Source organism: Psittacula echo (assembly GCF_963264785.1).
Source record: "Psittacula echo genome assembly, chromosome: 10".
In the NCBI taxonomy this organism is placed as follows: domain Eukaryota; kingdom Metazoa; phylum Chordata; class Aves; order Psittaciformes; family Psittacidae; genus Psittacula; species Psittacula echo.
Genome location: NC_137741.1, coordinates 4385353 through 4412419, shown reverse-complemented (window position 1 = coordinate 4412419; position 27067 = coordinate 4385353). Strand labels below are relative to the sequence as shown.

Below are 27067 nucleotides of genomic sequence, written 5' to 3'. Positions count from 1 at the left end.
GGAGTAGAGCAGATGTATACATATAGTGAGAAGCAGTACAGTAAAAACATTAAACATTCAGCTGCTGTGTCCTAGAAACATTGTAGGTCAATCCAAGATAGCAGCAAGCCTCAATTTACAAAAGGGGAGGGAAAAAAAGCAGAGAACAGTAGATGTGTACTGTGGAAATCAAAACATACATGTAGGAGGCTGTACCAACAGAGGAAAAACTGAGTCCCTCTGGTGCTCTGTCACTAAACAAGAATAAAAAGCAAGTGACCCCCCAGAAAACAGGGGCTACTAATGCTGTATATTGTCAAATATCAGTTCTGTGAGCTTCTCCTCACACTTTAAAGACAGTAGCAATCTGAACACACAGTCTTAGTCCTTAGTTTTCAAGCACATACAGGACAGAGGTAAGTGGAGGCAAGACATATACAGGCAAGCAAATGGAAAAGCTGCAAGTAATCTGATGACTATCACCAAAACCTGACATTAAATTATACTGAGACAGAACCTGAAGTTTTATGTTGCCAAAGCATAAGAAACCGAAGTTAGTTTTGGTTTTCTTTTAAACTGTCTTTTAAGCTTAAACTTCCAGGAGATATTAGACTCATACTTTATATAACCCTTTACAGCCAGTGAGTTTAGAAGTCCAGCCTTGATTTTGTAATCAAAGCTGAGAGCCTAATTTATTCCTGTAACTGTTTGAATTGATAATGAAACAGTTGACATAAATTGACTGAACAAGATTGGAAGCAATGGCAACACTGTTACACAGACGCAGAGCCTACCACACCACTCTCTGAGCAGATCATACGGAAGGTGGAACTATTATCACAATTTCACAGGTATGAAAGTCTTTTAAAAGTCAAATGAAGTGGTTATTCCAACAGGTCTGAGCTCAGACTGCCTCGGTTCTAGCTTGGTGCTTTACTCTCAAGTACATAGAATCAGATTGGTCTGTGTTGGAAGGGAATCATCCAACCCAATCATTCACTGCCAACCCCTGCCATGGGCAGGGACCCCTTCCACTAGAGCAGCTTGCTCCAAGCCCCTGTGTCCAACCTGGCCTTGAACACTGCCAGGGATGGGGCAGCCACAGCTTCTCTGGGCACCCTGTGCCAGCGCCTCAGCACCCTCACAGGGAAGAGCTCCTGCCTAAGAGCTCATCTCAGTCTCCCCTCTGGCAGGTTAAAGCCATTCCCCTTGGCCTGTCCCTGCAGGCCCTTGTCCAAAGCCCCTCTCCAAGGGATATAACACATTCCAAACTCCCTTACCACCCTCAAGCACACAGAACAAGGATTCCATGACTGCTTGATGCAGGATTTCAAGGCCGCCGTCTACCGCTGTGCCCTGGGGCTCGGAAGAGGCGCTGCACGGCGCAGGGTCTCCCGCCGCCGCAACCTCAGCGGAGCCTACAGCGGACACACAGTATCAGCAGCGTGCTAACAAATAACGAGACAAACACTAAGTTTTACGCTGCCCCTACACCAACAGCTTTGGGTTTGACACTTTAAAGTGCACAGGTTGCTTCATTTTCTTTCTCTGCTGCAACAAATGCCTGAGACTGTTGCTTTTTAATGACAACTGCTCCTTCCCGTAAACGACCCAGGTCTAGAAGCTAAGATTTTATAGCAGCACCAAACGCTTCAGAACAGCTTTGGAACGCTGCTATTCAGATGCCATAACGGTACCTCCTCAGACACGCACCGGGGCTCTCCGCAGCACCTCAGGCACCACCGAGAGCGGCGGCTTTCCGGCAACATCCCCTCCGGCCAGGCCGAGCCGCTGTACCTCAGCGGAGCGCGGGCTCCCCTCAATCAAAAGGGGAACAGGAGAAACATGCCGGCCCGCACGGCGCCAGGGAGAGAGCTGAGGTACCGCCGGGGGCGGGGCCTCACGGCTGCGGGGGCGGAGCCTGCCGCTCTCCGCGCGCCGGTTCCGGTCTCGCGGCGGGCGCGGGTGTTTTCGGGCCTCAGCGACCCGCGGTGCCCAGGAGCATCATGGCCGCGGCCGCGTGGATGCCGGCGGTAAGCAGGGACAAGCACCTTACCCGTGTGCCTGGGGGGCGGGTGCCCGACCGGGCCGCCTGTGACCTTGGTCGCGGCTCGGTGACGCCCGAGGCGGTGCTGCCGCGAGGGAGATCGCCTGCAAGGTCGCGGTGGCGCCGGGCCCGGCCAGCGCCGCCGAGGGCGGCAGGGTTGGTGGGCCCGCTTTTCCCTCATCCCCAGGACGGAGCCCCGCCACGGGTGGGTGTCGGGCGGGCCGTTACTTCAACGGCCGCTGCTGCCCAGGGGAAGGGCCGCGGAGGGGCCCGGGAGGTCGTGCCGTAGAGGTCACGGCACTGCAGGCCGCGAGGGGCCCGGGCCCGGCGGCAACGGGCGGGCGCGGTGTGTCTGCAGCCGGGCTTGTCGTGCCCTGCGTTCCCACAGCGAAGGCCGCAGGACGGGTCCCTGTCCCTGAAGGAGATGCCGTGCTGTCACTACGGAGGCTGCTGGGGCAGTGCTGGGTGCTGCCTTCGGCAGGCTTCTGGCCTGTCCTCGGGGATCTGCTGAGTCCAGCTGTTCGGAGATGCAGCCCTATTGCGGCGCTGCTTTTTGCCTTTAGTAAATAGCTTTTCTTTAGCGCCTTTAAATAATATAAAATAATAGCCCGCGAAGGCCAAGTTATTGCAGAAGCCCCACTTCATGTATCTGCTGAAATGCAGAAGAACTGGGAAGAGGGTTTAATGGCAGAACACATCAAGTCTTTCTGGCCTGATCTCTGCTAGCATTCCAGATGTTGAACTTTAGTGTGATGTACCAGGCCCAGGATTTCTGGCAGGCTCAACTGTTCCTTTCCAGGGCTGCTCTGGAATGTGAATCCCGACTGTACATGCAGGAACTGTACCATGAGGGCACTTACACTTGTGTATTCAATGCTTTCATTTAATCACTTCAGCTGCTGCCTCAGATTCATGGCTTGCTGTGATGAACCTTGCTTGCCTGTTGCAATGACCTTGTACATGTCATGTCAGGTCACAAGCAAAAATAAATTCTAGCTTAAATTACTTCTCCCACAGCATTCATTACAACATCCCTAAGAACTGCATTGTTTCTGATTGTTTCTGTGAGTGACAACGTGGTTTGTCCCCTTTGCCGTACAGCTATGTTTAAGCATACATGTCAGTAAAGAGATTGTAGAGGAGTACAAATTGTCCAACGCATTCCAGTCTAGCCTGATAGCCGCAGACAGGAATGTGGCAAAGTCCTCCAAGTGTTGGCACTGGAAGTTGACTCCTAAGTCCCAGAAGCATGAAAACCCTAGAGAGGAGGGTAAGGTTGGGAGGCTGCGTTTTCTCTGCAGTTCGGTATTGGTACTGGTACAACTAGGGATTTTGTGTGGGGTGCTCAGCCAGGCAAGAGCTCAAGTCGAGATACCATCCCAGTTGTGAAGCTTAACGCCCGTTTGGAATATTCAGATGTCAGAAGGAGCAATTGTTTGATTAGGCCATGTTGACTTGTTGCTATGATGGATTTTGTCTTTAATGTGCATGTTAATTCTGCTTTTTAAATACTGCTGGGCAAACAGAAGGCAACAGCACAAAACCTGCTGATGTGAAAGGTGGAAGAACAAAACCCACCACAGTCTGAATGGAAGAAGTGGCACTAATGCAAAGCAGTTTTGAAAACATTACATAAAATATATAAAGATACTGTCCACCCTATTGCTAGTGAAAGTGTTTGATTTTTCACTTGGCTTTCCATGAATCTTAATCCTTAGCATATCCTCTGTTTAGTCAGTTACTGCAACCTTACTTCAAATGTGTAGTATGCAAGCACTCACTGTTGTGCCATAACCTTGCCTCACCCCAGGCATGGTGCATCCTGGGTTTACCTTGTGCTAAGAATAATCCCAGGATGTGCCAGTGGACAGAAGGTTAGAGAGTAACATGGCAAAGTGTTCCTTACTCGTGTTTCATCTGGATCTTTATACTAACTTGAGATAGGGGGTTTGAAGCAATATGAATTTAAAATGCAGATTTGCTGCAATACTGTTAACTTTGAAAAATCCCATTTGTGTAATAAAATAGCATCTTCTTGTTTTATATCCTTGCAGGTTTCTCGATTGCTAGGTGCTTTCAAAAACCAAAAACAGGTGACCAGAAGTTTTAGTAGTGCTGTGAGTATAATAGTACCATTTTTCCTTTTTTTTTAAGAAGTTTCTCAAGAAAGTGGTTCAGAAATTTACTTTTATAATATCAATGTTGTTATTTTTACATTCTCAAGAAATAAGGCCTAAATAAGTGAGCATACATGCTCTTAATGCCATGCTGGATTCATATTGGCTTACTGTCTTTGGCAATCGCATATTAAAGCCTAAGTGATAATACAAAAGGCTCCAGCAAAAGACAGAAGTGGTATGAAAACTTTTCACACAATGTGGACGTGAGCCATCTTCTGAAACTCATCTGGCATTGGGCAAAGGAGACAGATTATTGAGAAGCTTCTCATTTTCTTTACTTTGCAGCCTTCCCTTCAGGCACTACATTTACTTTACTGTTGCTTTTAGAATACCTCACACCTAAAGTTGTGCCTTCTCAAGGCTCTCTTTGAAGTATTTTAGATGCTAGTGGCATATTTCCTTGTAGATGTTTTACCTTCTTCACGTGTATGTGTTTGAAGTGCCCATGGGCCTTTTCTTTCCAGTGAAAGCTGCCCTCAAAATGGCTTAGGCAGGGACAGGGCTCAGCACCACAGCATGCACCCTTAAGCAGCACTTAATTTTAAAGAGGAACTGTGGCTTTTAATTATAAGCTTTGTAGAACAGCATGTAGAAGACCTGGAAATGAGACTGAAGGGTTGCTCATATCTTATCCATTTTAAAAAGACTGTAGAAGGTGGGGCACCTCTGGTTCTGTTTTTACCACAGTCCTGCGTCAGGTGAAACGTTCTCTGGCTCAGGTGGAGTCCTAAGACAGCACAAAACTAGTCTTGGGGCATTTCGTCAGCTATGTGCTTGCTCAACAGCAGGGTTCTTGAATCTGAAGCTCTGCTGCTTTTGTTACGTACAGTGAATTTCCTTGGCTCACATTCGTTAAAATATCGGTCAGTATATATTGAGATTCTGAGTATTTTGTGTGGAGCAGGATGGAAGCATATCTTGTGAATTGGTTTTAGTTCTGATGCTGCATCTGAGCTGCCTTTTCTGGTAGGTAATAACAAGCCCTGACAAAACTGCTGGAGATCTTTAAATAAAGCAAGAAGAGTTGGTGGCATGGAGGATTAGAGTAGTGATCATCATCTTTTTATGTTTTTTGGTCAGAGCAGAGTACTTTCTTCCCCTGTTTTTCAGTGAGCCTGAGCTGTGCAATTTAGTTCATCTGTTTGATGATGATAAAAGAAACAAGACAGAACATTATAGGAGGAAAATAACTGAGTATTGTTAAAAATGGATCTGAGATTTTTAGGAAGTCTGGATATGCATGAGATTTTTTTTTTTAAGCTTTTCATAAATTTCACCATTTCTAGCATGTGTCACTATTATGCAGCGTGTTGCTAATACTGGAGACATACGGGTAACAGAGCCATAACTAGGTAATAGTATCTCCTCCAGATTTAAAGAAGGCAGCATGCTGAGATGATTTCTTTCAAGGAATACTCAGCAGGAACCTGCCCTTCAGGTTAAACCTCTGTGTTTTGAAATAGCAGTAGATAGTAGGCAGATTTTTAAAGAGTTTCTCAACATATCTGCATGCTGCCTTTGAAAGCAAGCCAGTCATCCTTCCTTCTGTCCAGTGCTGCTATTCTTCATAGTGCTCATTTGGTAACTGAAACTTCCTTTTCTAGTTCCTTGTTTCTTACAACACATGAAAATGTTTTCTTCGTGGAAAACAAGCATTCATTTGTTGTGCTACTGATATTTCTATAGGTACAAACAGTAACTTTAATCCCAGGAGATGGCATAGGACCTGAGATTTCTACTGCTGTCATGAAGATCTTTGATGCTGCCAAAGTAAGTCATATTAGTCTTGCTGTAAGCATTACAAATTTAACAACAAGTATTAACTAGTCGTATTAAAAATGTTTTGTCTTTAACTTTCAAACAGTCAAGTCATGTTTAAGCTATTAAAACTTCTTGACAACAGAAAGTCTGAAGCTTCAGCTAGTAAAAGATAGGATGGGGATATCAAGGCAGGGCTTGAAACTGTTAGCTGGCAGAGGAGTAGACAGCAAATGCTGTATTCCATTTTGGAAATATGAACTCAATATTCATGGAAAATCATCTTGTTGATGAAGTGATCCTGAGCAACTGAGAGAGGTTGTTCTCTTGTTCATTGTGACTCCCAGTGCAGATGAAAGCATGTGTGAAAGGACCGACATGTTCTTAGAAATCAAACTGCTGCAATGCTGAACATATTCACTTCAGTGATACGAAAGTAGAGTATGTCCAAGAACTCTGTTACTGCCTGTCTGAGGAACCTCACCAGAATTTGTCCAGTTTCCTGTAAAGGAAATAGAGCCCTTTCAGGAAAGATGCCTGTTAAATGGTTCCACATTAGTAACAGCACCAAGACATACTCCTTTCTGTAACAACTATCCAGCTTAGACTGGGAAAAACTGAAGTTCTCTTTAATTATCTAGGAACACCTTGTAATAGTTTTGGTTGTTTCTGGGGAGTCACGCAGGAGGGGTGGAGAAGTGAAAGCTAAGTTTGTGCTGAATCCATGCTTACAATACTTAATCATATTTGCTTGTTTTAAAGGGGATTCTCTAGTGTGCTACACTTACATTGGTTCAGTTTGCAAAGCCCTTGTATCTTTCCTTTTATGGTCCTTCCTGATGAGCCTGTCTCCACTTACAAGTGGGTGAATGGAACATTTGCAGGTTTTCAGTTAGAAAACAGATATATATCTGTTATGTAGTGTCTTCCAGGCAGTCTGGATGACAAGTTCTCAATGAATTCGGTTTTCAGATGTATGCAAGGAACTCAACAGCTCTAAGAACTGGAAAGGTGTAGCATGTATATTGCAATTCTGAGGATTGCCGAGTATATGGCACCTAGGGAAGCATCATGGTATTCAAGTTTATGATGATGTGTTGCTCATACTATTTCATTTTCACTTAATTACATTTTAAACCAAAACATTTCTTTTTTTACTTCGGAAATCTCATGGTTACTCTCATTTACCAGAGAAAAAATGTTTAGGAAGGCCTGGACAAATTCCTTATGCACCTTTTTGTGAAAGGGAAGTTAAAGCTTGAAGCAAAAGTGATGATATTTAAGTTAACATAGAGTAAATGTGTTTAGACTCCTATTCAGTGGGAAGAAAGGAATGTTACAGCTATCCAAGGACCAGGAGGGAAGTGGATGATTCCTCCAGATGCCAAAGAATCCATGGATAAAAACAAAATGGGATTAAAAGGTACATTAAAAGGGGTTAATACAAATATATTAAATACTGTTGTTTTTATTGTGACTCTGATTTAAAGCTGAAGACCTTCATCTGCATAATAAAATGGCTTATTATAGGGGACAGCCTGTCAAGTAATTACAGTCTTCTGTAATTTTAAAACCATCCTTCTTTCTGAAGCCATAACTTTCATAGATCTTCTAGGAAATACAGTAAAGGCAAGTATTGCTACAAGCCAGCCTTTGGACTCTGTGCAGAATGCATTTCTACTGATAAGTATTCAATAACTATATTCCTAATGGTGTTTTGGTTTTGTTGTTTTCAGCCAAAAGCTTTTGTAAAAACTCCTGTTCCATGCAAGGGTGGCAATTTGGCCTTTAAACAGCTGATTAATATCACTGTAATAGTACTCAATAGCACAGAGAACTGCTGTGGCATTTCAGCAGAAGGATTCAATAGGAACTTGGAGATCCTCTGCTAAGAGTACCACTCTAGGTTACTAGAGTTTCAACTCTGAAATTCATGGAGGGATTTACCTTCTCATTCATTCTTGGGTTTGTTTTTTACTTTTTCCCTTTAGGGCCTTTAAAGACCCCAATTGCTGCAGGACACCCATCCATGAACCTGCTCCTGCGTAGAACCTTCGACCTTTATGCAAACGTCCGCCCCTGCGTCTCAATTGAAGGGTACAAAACCCCATACACAGATGTGAACATTGTCACAATTCGAGAGAACACAGAAGGCGAATACAGTGGAATTGAGCACGTGGTACGTTCCTGGAAGTGCTGTGTTTTCTGTGTTTCATGAAGGATAACTTTGCCCATCTCAGTGGCCTAATACTAGGAGGTTCAGTGGTGTTCACGTTTGCTACCCATCAAAACTATCAGTGTGATTACTGTCTTTCAGATTGTTGATGGTGTTGTGCAAAGTATCAAGCTGATCACAGAAGAAGCCAGCAAGCGTATTGCAGACTTTGCTTTTGAATATGCCAGAAACAACCAGAGAAGCCATGTTACTGCTGTGCACAAGGCAAACATTATGTACGTTCACACTTCTTCTTGAGAACAATAACAAATAGTAATATGCATTTAATTACAAGTAACTTAAGTGTCCCTCAAATGTATAACTTGTGTTGGTGTTACTGGGAGTACGTAATAAGGCAATCCTAACCCAATATTGATAAGACTCTAATATACTAATGTTATTATTAGAAAGCTTGTAGTAATCCTGTGACTTTCCTTGCAAAGGTCTTATTTTAAAAAGAGTCTTAAAGTAGGAAAATGAATTTAAAAACTGAGGATGGAAAAGGCACTTGGTACTGAACTGAGTTCTAAGAGGTAATATTACGTGACACCACCTTTACGAACTCAGGAAGCCTTTAGTAAATGAACAGGATTCATCATGAGAATCAATGTATGCCTGTTAAACAACTGATACAAAAATATTTTAGGAGGCAATTTGAAAGGCGTAACTGCTCTGACTGCAATATATTTAAAAGATTATTTAACATAAGGGATAATTAGTAACAAAGTTTCTGCTAATTCTGTTAATATTTTAATCTAAATTTATATATATATTTAATCCTCTGTTGCATGCAGTTTTCTTTACCTTCAGTATTGCTTTTTAGAACAACTGCAATATTCTCTTGCTTATTTAATTGCAGGAGAATGTCTGATGGGCTTTTCTTGAGAAAATGCAGGGAAGCAGCAGAAAACTGTAAAGATATTAAATTTAATGAAATGTACCTGGATACTGTGTGTCTGAATGTGAGTATTGATGTGTCTTAATTGTGATTAGTTTTAGTTGTAAATTCTTAACTTTAATGAAAATATACTTCTTTCTAGATGGTTCAAGATCCATCACAGTTTGATGTGCTTGTTATGCCAAACTTGTACGGTGACATCCTCAGGTATGGAGATTGTAATTTCAAGTAGCTCAGTGTGTAGAATGCTGTTGCTTTCCAGACAGTTACTTGGGTTATGTGCTAGCCAGATGGGTGATGATTTTATGTATCCAGAGTTTAAAACTTTATATCTCAAACTTTACATGGGCAGAAAGGATGCTATTATTACACTTCAATTATTATTATATTGTTGGGAGGAGCTGCATGATGAGAATGTGCTTCTTAGTTCAAATAAAGTTTCTGCTTATGAAGGCTATTAATATATTCACATGGGCCAGAAGAGAAATTTGTCCAAATATGTGAAGAATTTAATGGCTTAAACTGTAATAAAGAATGCTTAGTTAGACTGTGGGGGGAAACTTCCTAATCTTAAGCACTAAAATAGATTGTGTGAGGTGACTGTGGGACCATGATGTTTACAGCAAGCTAGCCTTACAGCTAAATGATCGTGCATAGTCACTGAAGAATGAACCATGGTGCCTCTTAATACCTTGCCAGCTCGTGTTTTATGTATTGTATTTTTACTTATTTTCAAATTAAATTGCATATTTGAGTAACATTAACACTAGAGATACTTGATGTCTTGAAGGCAAAATACATCAGAACACTGTTTCCATTCTGTTAAATGCTTAGGTGGAGCGTAAATTCAATTAAATGCTGCATGTAAAATTAAGTATCTTAATCTGAACTTTTAACATAACATTACTTCCCCTTGCACCTCCAAGGAGAGATTTAGGAAACAGCATGAATTAGAATTTACATCTTAGAACCCATCTCCTGCATTTGTACAGATAACAAAAGTAAAGGTAGCTTATGTATAAGAAGAAATGCCTGCTGAGCTTCTCTTGAAATGGCACTCTATAAGGCTGTTTGTAACCTCTAAGAAAAATCAGACTCCCAGCTAATGCTTCTTGCATTAAAAACTGTTAGAGGAGTGGACAGGGCTGTTACAGCAGCTGTTAACCAAAGGAGATCAAATGAGTCCCATCAGTACTATTTCAATTCACTTTATCTAATTCAGCGTCACTGATTTTAAAGTTTAAAATTTTAAAGTTCTCATAGAAATTCTGGAAACAATTTCATAGTTCTAAGCATTTTCAATAAATTTGTGTTCTTGAAGAGGGCACTTGAGTCACTGAGGGTGGTCTCACCTGCACTGCTTTTTTGAAGTCTGAACATCATAACAAACAGGTTTCTCAGACTCAATAGGTACAGCAGGGAATCTCTTACCTTGAACCATTAAATCCCTACTGTGACAAATTTAGACTGTACCCATTTTTTTTTCCTCCAGACTATACAATGAAGCTAATTTGGTTATTTTAGCTTAAACTTAGAATATTATTCTGCAAGGTCATCCAAACTTTTCTGTTTGTGAGTCCTTGCTTAGCTAAGTTGTAGGCAATAAAACAGTATGCTAAAATACCAGAGTTTTAAGAGCCTTGTTTATCTGTGTGCTCAGCTTTGAGGGTACAAGATGATGACTGTAGGCACAGTTGGTTTGTTCTTCCCCATGTTAATTTTGGAGGAAACCAAATGCAGACTGCTTGTGTAAATTGCTTGTGTCTGATGACCTCATTATGTCAGACTTGTGGGCTGTTTAAGAAAGAGAGAGGGAAAGCTAGTCTGGTGTCACTGGAACACATTCCATAAGCCAAATGCAATAAGCTTTAAAACTACTAGTAATTCATCTACCTAATATCAGCTATGTTCTAGTATTTGGAGTTACATCTTAATTTTCCTTTACTAAACTGTCTCCTGCTATTAGTTCTACAAATTTACAAATTAGCCATTTGTACTCCATTGGAAAACAGCATCTCTTCTTCCCAATGCTATTCTCAGACTGTGTGGGTATATCAAATAAGTTCTTGTTGCAATAAACTGAGAAACAAAAACATCTGAATACCTTGCGAAGAAGCAACTGTATATGGAAAACCTTGTGGGTTTGTTGTTTTTTATATCTCTAGTGACTTGTGTGCTGGACTGATTGGGGGTCTTGGAGTAACACCAAGTGGCAATATTGGTGCCAATGGAGTTGCCATTTTTGAATCGGTAAGTCGTCTTCTGCAAGGTACAGTATTAACAACTGGTTTGTCTCAACTGGAGAATCTAAAACTCTTCCATGACATACAGTGTGGCTATCACTGAACTAAGTTCTGTGTAAAACTGTTCTTTACTGTAAAGATGCTGAACCTTTACTCAGAGACAGAAGATGTAGTATGTATTACACATACAGTATGCATTACACATAGGTTTTTGCATGTCCTTTTACAGACACTTCATTTTTCCTTTGTTTTGTAAGATAAATACCCTCTGTGAAATAGAGCTTCATGGGCACAAATGGGAGATACTAGGTGACTTAGTTACTCCTTTCTGATGCCTTTGAATTGAATTGTTCTGGTCTTTCCTATCTCCTTTCCACTAACTGTATCACTGTGAAGTAAGTCCTATTTTAACTCGCTTGTATGAGGATTGTGTTTCAGGTTGCTTGCATACACTTGAATTGCCCAGACCATTTTAATCAGCATTACTGACATCATAACAGACAGGTTCACTTTTATTTCTAGGTTCATGGAACAGCACCAGACATTGCAGGAAAAGACATGGCAAATCCAACTGCCCTTCTGCTGAGTGCTGTGATGATGTTGCGTCACATGGGACTACACAAGTATGCTGCAAAAATTGAGACAGCTTGCTTTGAAACAATTAAAGATGGAAAGGTAATCTAAGGGTGTGCAAATAAACGCACTGAACTGAAATCGTATTCTATCATAGCAAAAATTAACTTCGAACATTACCACTTGAACAGTGTGGTAATGGAACACCACCTGCTGTGCTGGCCTGATGCATGAGCAGTGCCACTGTCCTTCTTTGATAGTAATTTTATTACCTTTGGTGGTATTAAAGCTGCCCAGCTCAGTAATAAGGATAGGCTGTAGCATTCCTTGTGTCTCAGTAATGCTCATCTTACACTTCCACAGCTTTGTTAACTCTCAGAGCTAGAACTGGATGTCTGTTTTTTTCATGAAGGGGATTAGAGGTTCAAGTAACTAATGACATTTCAATAGTGAAGTTTATAATGTATACAAAAGACATATATTTAAGTCTGGGTCCTGAAGTGAAGGATGCTCATTTGCCTTTCACAGGCTTAGTCCTCCACTTCTTTTATACCATTTCAGTCCTGACTGTAATATTTCTGCTCCTCTTTTCCATTCCATTGTTTTCTTTTTTACCTTCTATCTGCTTTCACTCCTTTTTGGGCTACAAACAGGTTTTACCCAGTATTTACTTTTTCCCCTTAAGATTGAATGCAATTTCCTTTTGGCAGCAAGTGTCTCCAGATTAGAGACTCAAATGGCATATTCAGGGACACACATGCTCGGAAACCTGACTTGAATTTCTCCTCTTAAAATTGTTGGTTCACTCATCCACTTTTACATCCACCTTTTCAAACATAGCTGGAAAGATTCTGAAGATTGTAGTTAAAGAGGATTAGCAGTTAGGCTGGTTCAATTATCTTAGGCAGGAGCTTAAGAAGCTGCTTTGTAATGAAAAGTGACAAGGATGCTTAAACAAAAAGCTGTCATCATTTCATAAGTGGTCTGTTTGCAGCTATCTTACTGTGTGTAGGAGGCAGTTAAAAAATATCTAAACTTACAAGTGAATAAAGAGGTGCTCTTGTAAAGTTCCCATTTACTTCTCTGGAAATGAAATATCCTCCATCTGCAGGTCAGTAACTCTATGGAAGATAACATAGTGCAAGTTTTGTGACATGACTACTTGTTTACTAGTTACTTACACCATTATGGTTATATGCTCACAATGAAGAGAATCTTTTTGAATTGGCAAAAAAGCATAATGCAGTTAAAATGACAAGATCCTAAAATAATAACCTTCATTTCCTCCCCTGCTTTCTGTTTCTCCCTTTCCCTTCCCCCCAGCCATTTAATTAAGATCTCTGTGTGTGTCATGTAAGGGGAAAACTCATGATTTTAAATTACCTTCTGGAGTGCTTTAATCTAGTGAGGTTGGACTAGCAATGTTGCCCACTTCTTTCTTTTACTATCTTTATGCTGCCAGGTAGGAGCTGCACTTGATGAAAAGCTTTCTTTAACTCTGCATTTTCCATCTCTTAACTGAACTAAGCAAACTGAAAGAAGTGTTAACATTCAGCATTAAGAGCTATGTGTGCTTTTTCTGGGTAGGTTTCCTTAAAAGCAAACAACAAACACACATTAAATTAAACAACAACAAAACAACCCAAAACCCATACAAATCCCCCAAAACCAGTTAGTTACCTTTGTGCTGAGCTTTCATATATAATTTTTACTTTCAAAAGACAAAGTTCCTATTGAAAACTTAATAAAATCAATCATTAATAATGATTAATAAAATACTTCATGATTAATAATACTGTTATTTGGACAAGGGCCTTTGGAGAGCTTTGGCCAAACATATTTTCTTCCTGGAGTTAAGATAAAATCATGTGGAAAACTGATAACACGTAATGTTGGTACTCAAGTTTTCTTTACCTCCTTCAGTCCGTACCGTCCTCATTGATGAAGTCCATATTGATATGGGATGCAGAAAACATCAAACTGCATGTATTCCTCCTCACTCCTATTTAGTATTCACACACAACATAGAAGAACATCATCTAGAACTGTTCAGACAAGACCAGCCCCATAAAACAGTTTAGTAACGTTTTTTCTTTCTTTCTTTCAGGTCTTGACAAAAGACTTGGGAGGTAATGCCAAGTGTTCGGAATTCACAGAGGAGATCTGCCGCAGAGTAAAGGACAAAGACTAAATTTTTCTCATACTACCTGTAATAACTCCAAAAGGACACAGCACACAAAGTACATTATATATGATATCCATAAGCGTATAGTTTGCTTGTCTCTTGAGAGCAAACTTTTTAGTTAGGGCCTCTCCATTAATAAAGTCAGTCCAAATGGCTATGAATGATGCTTGTGCCTGCTTTCAGTGGACTTGAAGTGCTTTGTCATACTTATTTTTTTCTATCTGGTGAACATTTTTATGTCAGTGAATTCTTTCATTGCCACTGAAGCTCTTCTACCATTTCCCGTTTCACGTGGAAGTTTTTACTTTCCACAAAGCAAAGAAAATGCAAATAACCCAGTAATAGAATTAGTGAAATATAAAAGCACCTTAATGGTTAAAACCTACTTTATTGATCTTGCTGGAATTTATGTGCCTAACAGGAGCACATGATGACCTGCATAGACAGAAATGGGTATGAAGTAACTTAAAATGGCAATTTCATGTTAAAAGCAATGAAGAAACGACTTTAGATACTCTGGTAATTCATGAAGTATAGCCTTGCCCTCCAAGGGCACGAATAAAGGAGTACAAAATCCTAGAGATTTAATCTATTGGTGTATTTTTAAAAGCCCACAACCATTTACCAGCCAAGGGTGAGAATTAATGTTGAACTAAAATTATTGTTCAAATCCATATACCAAAATAATTCTTACAAGTTTTCCTCTCTAAAATACGCTTTTCAACAGAGCTCCAATGAGAGTAAATTAGTTAAAATTAGTTCTGCCATTTATTGTGAGGGGAAAGTATTAACTTTGCAAATTCATACTACGTATTTCATGACTTCATGCTGGAACGCTTTTTGTGTTGTACTTTCATGCATTCTGTTCAGTGTGTCTTACTGTATTGACTAGTAACTTCATTCTAGAAACCCTGAATGTAAAAGACTAGTCCTAATGGGTTAAGACAGAGTGAAGGTTTGGCTCTGGTGCCTATGTTCCAGAAATATATTTCATCCTATTCATGAGGATCTTGGACTATTTCTTTCAGGCTTACTGAGCTTAACGCACATAAAAGCAACTCTCTTTCCCTCCCTTCTTCATGTACAGATCATCATATGAGTCATTTGGATCTGTATGTCTCAAGGTATGCTTCCATTGGTACACCCTACAGGAAAATGTGTGTTTCAAAACTCATGACTACAGCACAAGATTATCCCTACTGCCAGTACCAGGCTTCTTAAAGCTTAATTCTATTAACAGATATCACTCCACTTAGTTACTTTCTTTTAAGACTGTTTAGGCTGGTTGTTTCAGAAGTCAAATCAAGTTTAAGTAACAGCTTCTAGCATTGCTGTATAAAAGTAAGCATCCCAGCTCTTTTTGTACAGTCTAACACCACCTCGGAGGCAGGACAATGAGCTTTATTCCTTGTGCACTCTGCTTCTGGTGAATAGGGCAATATTTCTTTTTGTGGTTTACAAGCTGCTGCTTCCTTGTTTCCTTCAGATTAATATTGTTAAAGAACTTCCGAATTACCATTGCACAGAAATGGGGAAAAATAAACTTTTCAAAGTCCTAGTGCTTGTTTTGTTTTTCTAATCCCAGGCTGCTGTCTTGTGTTACGTGTTGATGTGCAAGACTGGTAATGGAACTTTCCTGGAAACAAGATCCAAATCTGCATGATTTTTCTGATCAAGAACAGTGGCTGCGGCCTGGCTGCTTGTATTACCTATTACAACTCTCTGCCAAAAATCACTTACTAACAGCAAACCCTTTAGACAACCTTCTGGCACATGTGTCCCTCACATAATATGATTAAGTTTTTATATGGGGAAGAAGAAATGCAGCTCCCAGTCGGCAGCAATAGTACTATGTGCATATTGAAGCATGCAGATGCACGCTGACAAACATTGCTCCAAACCCCTTTTGCTTTAAAGAAAAAGGTGCTGTAAGTGATTTGAATGAAGTTTCTGTTCTCAATAGCACTTAATGTGAGACCTCCCATGTTTGCTGCTTTGCCTTACAGTCTTAGGGAGCTGTTCCCCCAGCTTTGTTTTTGCTTTGATTATTTGTTTCTGGGAGAAATAGTAATACAACATGGATTTAAGAAATTACTAGCTGGTGTTTTCACAGAAGTCTGAATTCTAACTGCTGTTAAAGTGGAAGAGGATTGCCTTCACATTCTGAAATGTGTTACTGAGCAAAGAAAAGCTTCTTTGGGAGGCAAAAAACACAGCCCTTTTGATTTTAATTTCTTTTAAATAACTACCTTATTGCTAGAGTGGTGGAACTCCAGCACTCTGCAGGAGTGCTAACTACTGCTCTACCCAAATATGAGCAATGGGCAACTTTCGTGTTTCAGTATAGAGGAATTACAGAATCATATAACAGTTTGGGTTAGAAGGGAACCTTCAAAGCTCATCTAGTCTAACCACCCTGCAATGAGCATCTCCAACTAGATTAGACTGCCCAGAACCACATCCAGCCTGGCCTTGAATGTCTTCAGGGATGGTACAGCCACCACATCTCTGGATTATAGCCACTTTATACAATACAAGAGGTTGTTTTTAATCTTAGTCATTTAGATCAAAGTCAGAACAGTATTAGGAAATGGACACACTGTGTAGATGCTTCTGTAAAGAGGGCAAATGATCAGGTGAGTATCAGGAACAACTAAACTGACACAGCAGTTTTCTAGACAACAAAACCAAACCGAGTGTAAATCTTTGTTAATGCTTTTGATTAGGAAATTCTTTAGCTCACAGATCTTTCTTAATGCTTGGATGAAAAGACTGCTCATTCTTCATAGAAGGAGTCCACTTCAGTTCTGTATTTCTCTAGCACGGCGAGCCGTTTCAGCTTCATCGTCGGACCTTAAGAGAGGGAGGGAGTCACAACAGCAGAAATAGGAACAAAAATTCCTACTCAGTCTGAGCTTTGGATCCTATGATTTTCTATTGAAAAGCCCATTTAGAAGAACATCTGCCACTCTATGTGCAGACAGCTGCTGAAAGTGAGAAACGTATGTAGAGCATGAGGACTTCAAAGGCAGCTGCAGGTAAGATGATGACTGACTCCTGCTACTTTTTTCATTAAAAATCATTAATTATTTTTTGAAAGCTTTTAAACAATTCCCAGTTTATTTGAAGAGCCTGGTAATGTGCTTGCAGCTCTGCTGTCAGGCTTTCACTGCCTTTCACTTTAAAACAATACATTTTCAGTATTATTAGGGAAAGTTATTAATACTGTAATTAATACTATAGTGCACATGGGATTAACCAGAATCGATTACTCAATTGTCCACGGCAATCTGAAATTTAACTATCGAGCTGTATGTGTAAATAAGCACAGAAGGATACATATGTGCACAGCAAAACCTCCAGTTTTGTATTCTTTAACACATACTGCTACGGGCTTTTTCCTTTCCCTCTAGTGGCCGACCCCAGAATTTGGCACACGAAACTATATTTGAATACTCTCAGATCAGCAGCCTCTTTACTGTGTGTAGACATCAACGGAAATCAGTAAATCTTACCTAGTTCTCCCCCAGAAATGGAAAAATCTCTTGGCAGGACTATCCATTTTTGGATACAATGAACCCGATTAGTGGCGTTCATGTTGACTTTGTCAATTCCCTCCTGAATGGCTTGGTAGATTGCCTGGTCTCTTGTGGCTACAATCTCTGACACTTTAGTGGCTTTACTACCAGTCTTCTGACAGAAGTCTCTAGCCTGCTCAGTGAGAATGTCAGTGGGCTCAGATGTGTCTGGGTCCAGCACGGTCTAAAATATCAAATGAAGTGAATCATCACATGCTCACTCTTACAAGGCATTAAAAGTTTCTCTGATCAGGTCCTTCCTGACTAATAAGAATCAAGCAGCTCAGCACCAACAGCCGAACATCCTGCAAAAGCATTAAAACCCAGAAACACCTGCAGATGATAATGCTTTTTTTCCCACTACCAAATGCAATTATTTTTGGCTTATATGCAGATGAAATGAACAGACTGAAAAGGTGTCAATGAATGAGGCAGTAAAGTCCATCTCTCGATCTTGAATTTCTACCACATTTTCTAAATTACTCCAGTGTTACAGGGGAATATTTAACTCATCATTAACTTGAATTACTGTGGTGTAATGTAAGCAGCTTGAGATAGAAGCTTTCCTTGAAATTAAGATTCTTAAATTAGTATTTCTATTGTACCTGTAAATAGGGAGTATCAGTCATAGAGGTAAACAACCAGAGAAAAACTAAAGGATCATTCGCTATGTATGCATACAGAACATAAAGTGCAAGTGATTTTGCAGTGGAAGTATGTACTACAGCAAAGGTACGAATTATTTTATTCTACATTCATTCCTGTGTTATTTGAAAAGAACAAATCATAGGAAGTGTTTCGGATGCAAAGTTTGTTTCTGTTGGAGAGTTTCTGTCAGAAACTGGGTTTGCCCCTAACAGAAACATTTGTTGGCTTTGCTCGTCTGTAAAAATCACAGCTATTGTTGTGCTCTGCTGCAGATTTCTCACTCTTCCAACATGGAAAATTTCAATGTAGTTAAAAACTATGTCTTACTATACATATAGGAGAAAACAGCAGAAACACATAGATGTTTCACAGATCATATAACCATATGAAGTTTACATCCACAAGGATTTCGTCTGTAGTTATTCTGCATATTTCCCCCACAAACTTCCTTGTACCCAATTTTGAGTCTTTTCACAAACAGATCAGAATTATTTTCTTAGGTGCTCCCTGAAAGCAATATTAAAACTGGTTTACCTTTAGAGTCAGCAACATTGACAAAAACTTCTTTTTATCTCCAATCACCATAGCATTGCTAACAATTGGGAGTTCTTTCTTAACAGCATCTTCAATTGGAATTGGAGGCACATTTTCACCTCCAGCTGTAATTATCAAATCTAGACAAAAAAGAAAGGCTGTTAGTTGAATTCAAATAAATTCTGATGATCAGGTTCATGTCCCTCTGACATAAAGAATAAGAGATTTTTTTAACACTGTTTTCAGAGAACAAAGTCTAGAAGTTCATTATCTTAAAAAGAAAAATGCTAATATTTTTCCTATATGTGCTCAAGTTCTCCCTTAAGTATGTTTGCTCCAGATCACTTTTACATCATCTAGTACCAGGTTAGTTATTCTCAAGGAGCTGTTACATAATCTGCAATTTTGGTGTGAACAATCATCTCTTCACAATTAGTGCAGGATTCACGCTCTATTTTACTGTTGCCACCTCACCAGAAAGTAAGTCCATCGTTAACGTCATGATCAAAACTAATTCTTAAAGCCACCAAGAGGGGTCAGACAAAAGTAAGTTATGACTACAGGAAGGCTCCATAAAAGCAACAGAGAACAGAGAGAGGAGTGTAAGAAACCAGGAAAGGAAGTCTGCAGTGTAAGCAGTGATCCCTGCCCCAAAGGAACAGAATGACACACTGGAATCTTAATGGTTTTAAGGTTTGCATACAATGGTAGTCATACCTTATTCTACTAAGAAAGAAATGTGCATTTTTATTTGAATGCATTCTGTCTGAAGTACAGTACATATATTCATTGGCATTACCACAAATTTTAGTATTATCTAGGTAAATTCCAGCTCTTGGCTTTAATTACACTGGTGACTTCTCACTATTCTCATATAACAGTTTGTAGCATTTCAGAGTATGCTCCAACAAATAATGCAGAAAAATGGTACATCAGTCCTGTGTGTAATTAAGGATTGGGTTGGTACCTGTTTCCCTATCAGTGATAAACTGAAAGAATTCAAATGCAATCAAGGGAATGTAGCACCCTTTCAGCATTGACAGATTTGGGTCCTACCATCTCTACTGCTCCATGAGAACTATGACAAGACATAACTTCCAGTCTATACTCAACCTTCTGGTATGAAATAGGTATTGATCTCCTAATTATAAAAGTTATTTTTCTCCCTATCCAACACACTGCACACACTTGAGGAAGCACAAATAGTGTCTATAGAACGAAAGACTTTGTCAAGCCATAGATACCTGCCAAAGCTAGCTGTGCATCCAAACTTGTCTAGGTCTATTTTTCCCTTTCATTCCACCCTCCTTTTGCCTAAATCCTGTCCTTACTTTAGATTCTAACCCAATCACTCTGGCACTTGGGTTTTCATTGTCTGACATGTCAGCTTTATCGCAGGGGATCCAGACAACTGTAACAGTGGCAGCAACTTTTTCCACCCCTCTACAAATACTCCCCCTGTATGGACTTCTCTAGCTACATCTTTGTGCTTTAGAGTAATTGTTATTAACTCAGCAACCAAGAAAGATGTAAGTGCAATACAAATGTTACGAAGGAACAAGACTAAGAATTGGTAACTGCTATGCTAAAGGAAAATGAATCAGACAAGAAAGCAAGCTAAAATCAAGATAGCTGCATTTGGTGCAGGCTATTAATAGGACCTACTTAAGTTCTGATTCTTAAGAGGACACTCTGCCATCCTATTGACAAATTCACTCATCCATGTTACCTCCCTAGTGATTCACCATATATTCTAAGATGATAATTACTCAGTTTTTAAATCTTCTTCAGTTACATCTTGACTGCGACCAATCCCGCCTTCTGAATATAAATCGTGAAAACAATCTTCCAAGTAAGCAAGTGACCAGGCTTACTCTTGTGAGACTTAAAGCTGTGTACTGTAATAATACCTAGGTTTCTTGCTTTAGCTTTTCCAATACTAGTCTCTGCAAACACATTGTCTAAGGCATCAGAGGAACCTAACTCTGATCTACAGCTGTGTAACACAGGGCTCTCTCATTGCTGTCTAAACATTCTAATGTGCATTTAAGGCAATTTAGCAAGATTCAAAGGGAGAATGGACAGCTTAATGGATTATTAGAATCACAGATGACACATTAAACCTGCATTAGTATTTCAGATTACTAATTTTAACTAATATTGAATAAAGGTCTGGAAGAGAAAAAGGATCATTGTAGGAGCTGAATCATTTCCACATCTTAAAGACTAAAAGGAAACCTTTCTTGAACAGGGCACACTGTGGTTTCCTCATAAGAGAGTTTATTTTGTTTTCCTATCAGGTCAATGTCACTGGCCTTGGAAGAAAGACACTTAATTAGATGGGCCAAATCTGACGGAAGAGTTACCATTAACATGGAGCAAGGTTTTTGCTTATTTACCTTTAATTCTTCCAGTGACATAGAGAAAGCCATCCTTGTCCAGTTTTCCTAAATCTCCAGAATGCAGCCACCCATCCTCATCAAAGGCTTCTTTTGTTTTGTCTTCCATATTTAAATAACCCATGAAAACAGTCCTTCCCCAGAAACAGATTTCTCCATTGCCTTCAGCATCTTTGTCCACCAATTTCACTTTGCAGCCAGGTGCTGGTTTCCCACAGCTATCAGAGAAAAGCATAGAGATATTAAACATAATACTGATAAGATTTCTAACACACCACATCTCCAAACCCATCAAAGTAACTGCAGGTAACACCCTGCTGTAACTGCTAGAAAACTATGGAGTATTAATTCACTAGAGTATATATGTTAAGAGTATCTAAGCACTTTCTGGCTATCTTGTTCTGTGCTCCCTGGTTTGGTTTTTTTCATCCCTCTGTATCTTCAGGTATAAAAACACTTCAGTATTTGAGGTCTTGCATTTGAAAGTTAACCTACCCTGGGCCAGGGCTAGGTTATACGTCAGATTTATTAACTGTGTTGTGCGTATAATGCTGTAGATCCCTTTCAGTGCTCTTGGCGTGGCATGCTATGGAGGCAACGTGTTCAGCTTCTGACCTAGAAGTTATTTTGCATCCCAAAGTCACAATAGAATAGCAATGCATTAAGACAAAATGAAATAAGCAATGAGATCTGCACTTAACTTAGTAAAAACTCTTCTGAAAGATATGAAACAGACCAGAGTTTAAAATTAAAAAGCAAAAAGAAAAAATAGAAGTTACCTGTGCTGCCTGTAATTTGTGGGCCCAGATAGGCAATGTGGCCCTGTGGTCTCACTCATCCCATAGGCCTCATACAGGGTGATGTTCAAACCCAAGAAGAAATAGAGTGTTTCTGTATTGAGAGGAGCAGCACCAGAAAAGTGCTTCTGGCAGGAAGAAAACCCCAGTGCATTGCGTACTTTTGAAAGCACAAAGTAGTCTGCTAACCTCATCCAGAACTGCTTTAAATCACTGCTGAGGTAAAAACACACAAGAGGAGACAGTAAGTCAGAGCAACCTTGGAGACTGCCAAAATGAAAGTGGACACAAATTCTGTTTAGAGATTTATTTGCTGCTTGGTTTTGGGTGTTGACAGAAGTTATATCAGTAAAACCAGGTTACATCTTGGTCTTTTTCTCATTTACTGTCTTTCCTTGCTAGTGAACTCCAGCTCTTGAGATGTCTGAATACTGCAAATACATCAAGAATGTATAAAGCCACATTGTACAAAACAAACTCTTGTACTTCTGATTCTTTATCAGTTAAATGCATCTCTGAGAACCTCTACCACTACAATGTGAGTTGTGCAGGACCTATCTGAGAAGCTGAATGATCAGACAAGCAAAGCAGCACCATTGCACAAGCTTTTGGGATGCATTTTCTGTAAGCAATTTCTCACTTCATTGTGTCGTTCAAGTTGGGGGATGTGTTAGTAGGAGTACACTTGAAAGAGTCACCGGTGTTTAAGATCAGCCTATTGGGATTGAGAACTTGCATTGTATTTGCTGTTTTGCAAGGCCAAATATTACACATTTACACTTCACGGTTTATTACAAGCAGATAGCTACTTTCAAGTTAATGGGAAATCTCACTCACTATAATACATACCTGCTTGAGCAGCTTATGTTTCTCTCTAAGCTAAGTGACATAGCCCATGACAGCATTTTCTTCTTCATAAATCCTGACTGAGCAGAAGCATCCTTTAATTTCTCCATGATTTTCTCCCATACTCTGGGAACTCCCATGTGAGATGTTGGTTGCACTTCTTTTAGTGTGTTGACCAAGCTGCCCTATTAAAATCATTAAATCATTTCAAAGCATTGCAAAAGGTCCACAGCAGCGATAAAGAGGTTTGGTGATACAGTCTATTATCTTGCAACACTAACACGTAGACACCACTAAACATGTAGGATACAAAGAAAGACTGCTGAACCTGCTTCAGTCAGACATATGCACTAACATTTGCCAGCTGACACATCAGGGAGGTATATATACAAGAAAGAAAACACACAGGTGGCTTAGATCCTTCTGCCTCCATTTCCTCCAGAAACTGCTTATACTTCTTTTGCTTTAGATGCAAATTCTTCTGCCTTAAAAGATTCTGATGGATCTGGGTTATCTATTTTAACTGGTGTCTACAGCACTGGATCACAGGTCTAATGGATTTTATTTTTTCATAATTCTTACAATAATGGGTTCTCAATCTTCATCCTCTTCCGAGAACATATTATCTCCTTGGGATATTTTCTAAGAAGAAGCAGCTGAATTAGGTACAATGCAAGAAAGATACCTTCAGAGCATCTGGCTCAGCAAAGTAAACTTGCTCTCCCCATTTGATTCCAGTCCACAGGTCATATATCTGTGCAGCTATGTGGCTGAGGGGGAGATAACTGACGATAGACTCCTGTTGGACCTCTGCAGGTTGCATTTCTCCTGCTCTGCTGCAGTGTGCTGATGTCCAAGTTATCTGTTTAAATCAATTATAAAATACATTAGGTATTGTGGGGTTTGGTTTTTTTTTCCCCTTTAACACAAACTAAGGAACCTCATGCTATGCTAATGTAACTGTGCAAAATCTGTGCTCACAGAAATTGGTGAAGACCCTGCAATCTTTGACAGCACAACAGACTGTCAGTTCCCTGGGGGATACTCAGTCAAAAGCAAGATGAATTAGCAGCAACGAAGTCTTGTAGATAACGTAAGTAAATGCAGTCTTTCTGCTCCCTGACTGGGCTATAAATGCTACAACTCCCTATGCCCTAACGACATGCTGAGCAGAGCAGCCATGGGATGGATGGGCAAATTGATCTGCCTCTTCTTTTGCAACTCTCCCACTATGCATACTTTCTATCAAGCTGGCACTTTTCACCAGTGCTGTATATCTATATGTTTACCTAAAAAAGAACAAATAACACAGAATGATCAGGGAGCTCAAAGGGCAGTTTAGTATCAGCAACAAGCTCATTACCTTGTATTGATCAATACCTGGCTAAGCACTAATGAGGAAGATAGATAGACACTATATTCCGCTCCTCTGGAAGCTTCTAGGATGTTCACCACAGTGGTCCACAGGTAATACACACACATCCCTATCCTGATCAGTGGCATTGCATATGTGAATGTTTTTGAAGATGTGCTGTGTGACTTCATAGTGAAACTGAATGATGTTCCCCTCCTTCTCCATAATTCTCACTTTATCTCAGAAGATGCAGTTCAAGGATGCTAGATATGCAGATCTTCATTATCAGAATATGGAAGACCCATAAATACATGCACTGATATAAGCGGATTGGGAAAAGATACATATGCAAAGAAGAAAAACCAAAAAGCCCCAAACCAAACCAAGAAACAGCTCTTTCTCAGAGGAGTCTGTAATCTAAAATGGGTAAGGCAGGACACAGAAGTGAGATTATTCAAGACAGGAAGAGATAACAGGTACTGCATGTATTTGTATCACAGGATGTTCCTGCCAGCTCCTTTTCCTTGCAATAAATTAGATGGTACAAAATGTACATTTGGTCTAAGGAAATACAGCTTCTCAAGAGAGGTTTTTAAGGAGCAGCATATTGTCAGGCCAGGCCACTCCAAGTTTATACGGCACCACTGCTTATGTGGCTATGGGAGACTTACGCACTAGATAGAACTGGGGTGTCTTTGAGATGCAGCTATATTGATTTGCTTATCCTCCGAGCTTGTGGCACACAGGCACACTTACAGCAGATCTATGTGGGTACACATATGACTGATTCAGCATTGGTTTTGCATATGGACACTGGTGAGCATCTTTTGACTAAAGAAGGCAGCAGCACAGCTACAGGCAAGGCATGTTTTCCACTGTTCATCAACATAAAAATAGCCTGTGTGTGATCAGCAGCCAGGAATAGCTTGGCAGCTAACATGGAAATGACACCAGACTCCTTTGAGATGGAAGAGCATAGGATCTGCAGTGTAAGATCAGTCTTTTTGTCTACCAAGTCCAGTATGTTCAGCTTTGAAGTACGACTTTACTAATTCCCTACATTTTGGTGAATTGCTCCTCACAGTGGACACCTCTGCAATAGTTTCTGCTTTATTTTAAGAGGACAGGTCACAGCTGAGACCAGCCTGTGCACAGATTGTCTGTGTTCAGAAAGGCTCCCTACCATTTTCCACTCCTGCTCTGCCACCTTAAAAAAACTATACATGTATATAACCCCAAAACAACTACACTTCAGATCTTTGCTAGTGGTCCTCCATGGAGAGTCCTTTGCAAAAGGAAAGCTGTTTTGATAGTGGCTGGCTGATGTGTATGATTTGTTTCTTTCAAGATGACCTGTGACATCACCTGAGAGACTTTATGGCAATCTGTGAATTATATTTACGAATACATGCATTGGATCTTACAAGAAAACCAGTGAATAAAAACCCTATTCATAACAAACTGTTCAATTTTGTAAAGTGCTAGTTTTGAAAGGAGTTTCATCTTTCACCTTGCTTATATTTCACCAGAAAGTATAAGCATTCACAACTTCACAACTGCATTTTGAATACTGTTTTGTAGTACACTACCCATGTTGCAAAAGCAAAAGGATTTCAAGGCTCTAATATGTACCTGTTATTTCATAACACAAGAATAAATATCCTCATACTCTACTATTTTTAAGCTGAAGGAAGAGCCTAAAGCACATACATTGTCATGACTCAGCATGGCTCCTTTTGGTTTCCCAGTTGTTCCGGATGTGTATATTAGCACACAGCACTGATTTGGCTCTTGAGAGTTAATGATATCATCCAAAGTAGCATCAGACACATCATCTCCCAATGCCAGAAACTCTTCCATCTAGAACATGTAACAGAAAATACAAGATATCAAATGGCTTCTTACAAGTGAGAAAGATTCAGTACCTTACCAGTCTCAAAAATGGCAGACAACTTCAGTGCCTTGCTCTGCACATTTCCAAGGCAAGTTTCCACAGGTTTTGCCTATGTAAGAAAGATGGTAAGACTAGCTTAGAACTTGATGTGTGAATTGCAAACCGACTATCTAAAACTGCGCTGCCATGAGTCTTTTCAGTGTCTAAGGGAATGGTAATACTACTTCTCCTCCAAGATGGGTACTATCGACAAGTCACAGAGACTAACATTCTATTACTATCTCACACTGTCAGAACAATTCTGAGCTTTATTCAAAGGAATCTGGATGTACTGGTTTTAAGTAAGAGTACACCTGTGACGCTCTATCTGCAATTCCTTGTCCTTTATATCAATACTAATATAAACAATGGGATGAAAGCTTCTCTGCAAAAGTCTCATTGTCTGTATCTGAGAATGTTTGTCCAAATTATCTGCTGCTTTATAGCAAGCAGAGCATATGGTGCTGGACACAACTTCTATTCAAATTCAGCTCAATCTAGAATGAACTAAAGCTTTTATGATGCTGGACTTTTGTGCCACACAGATTGGCCCGGAAGGGTGCTGAACCCAATCCTCTTTATTATATTGGCTGTTCCCACACACTTCTATTGCATGCACTTGATATGCTGCTAAGGGTGCCATTGATTTCAATGCTAATTGAAAACTAGGGTATAACAAAATCTTTTAAGATAGTAAATAAGTCTTTTAAGATAGTCAACAACGCAACTGTCAGTTTCCCATTGGAATCCTATGATTTATACTGTGCTACACAATTATGTTATTCAAATGCAGCACCTCCATTCTTTAATGATTTCTTGGAGGTATATCTAGGACCACATAGCAGCAAAGGGAATGATGTGAAGGACAGCAGAAGTGAAAAAGGAAAGTCTGTGCTTGAA

At 40.0% G+C, this 27067-nt stretch overlaps 2 protein-coding genes across 5 annotated transcripts in view; one reads left to right on the top strand and one right to left on the bottom strand.

Moving 5' to 3' along the window:
- The first annotated feature begins 1931 nt into the window (after positions 1 to 1931).
- Positions 1932 to 15741, top strand: IDH3A (isocitrate dehydrogenase (NAD(+)) 3 catalytic subunit alpha). Of its 2 annotated transcripts, XM_080626398.1 has the most exons (11): positions 1933 to 2012; positions 4081 to 4143; positions 5893 to 5976; positions 7273 to 7387; positions 7956 to 8143; positions 8282 to 8415; positions 9039 to 9141; positions 9220 to 9284; positions 11243 to 11327; positions 11843 to 11995; positions 14001 to 15741. In XM_080626398.1, exons 1-11 carry the CDS (start codon positions 1986 to 1988, stop codon positions 14082 to 14084), a joined length of 1101 nt encoding a protein of 366 aa, XP_080482524.1. In that variant the 5' UTR covers positions 1933 to 1985; the 3' UTR covers positions 14085 to 15741. The 2 variants fall into 2 exon arrangements, with proteins under 2 accessions (XP_080482525.1, XP_080482524.1); XM_080626399.1 differs by lacking the exon at positions 4081 to 4143 and having other exon boundaries at positions 1932 to 2012.
- Positions 14481 to 27067, bottom strand: part of ACSBG1 (acyl-CoA synthetase bubblegum family member 1) — a 40872-nt gene continuing 28285 nt past the window's right edge. The window contains exons 7-15 of one of the 3 annotated variants that reach the window (XM_080626393.1): positions 25945 to 26094; positions 23566 to 23742; positions 22884 to 23065; positions 22017 to 22250; positions 21238 to 21455; positions 18839 to 18978; positions 17594 to 17840; positions 16822 to 16931; positions 14481 to 14513 (exon numbers count right to left, since the gene is read on the bottom strand). In XM_080626393.1, coding sequence (XP_080482519.1) covers positions 16855 to 16931; positions 17594 to 17840; positions 18839 to 18978; positions 21238 to 21455; positions 22017 to 22250; positions 22884 to 23065; positions 23566 to 23742; positions 25945 to 26094 — 1425 coding nt within the window. In that variant the 3' untranslated portion in view covers positions 14481 to 14513; positions 16822 to 16854. Of the gene's footprint in view, positions 14514 to 16608; positions 16932 to 17593; positions 17841 to 18838; positions 18979 to 21237; positions 21456 to 22016; positions 22251 to 22883; positions 23066 to 23565; positions 23743 to 25944; positions 26095 to 27067 lie in introns of those variants that run through there. The other 2 variants (XM_080626392.1, XM_080626394.1) reach the window with 2 other exon arrangements.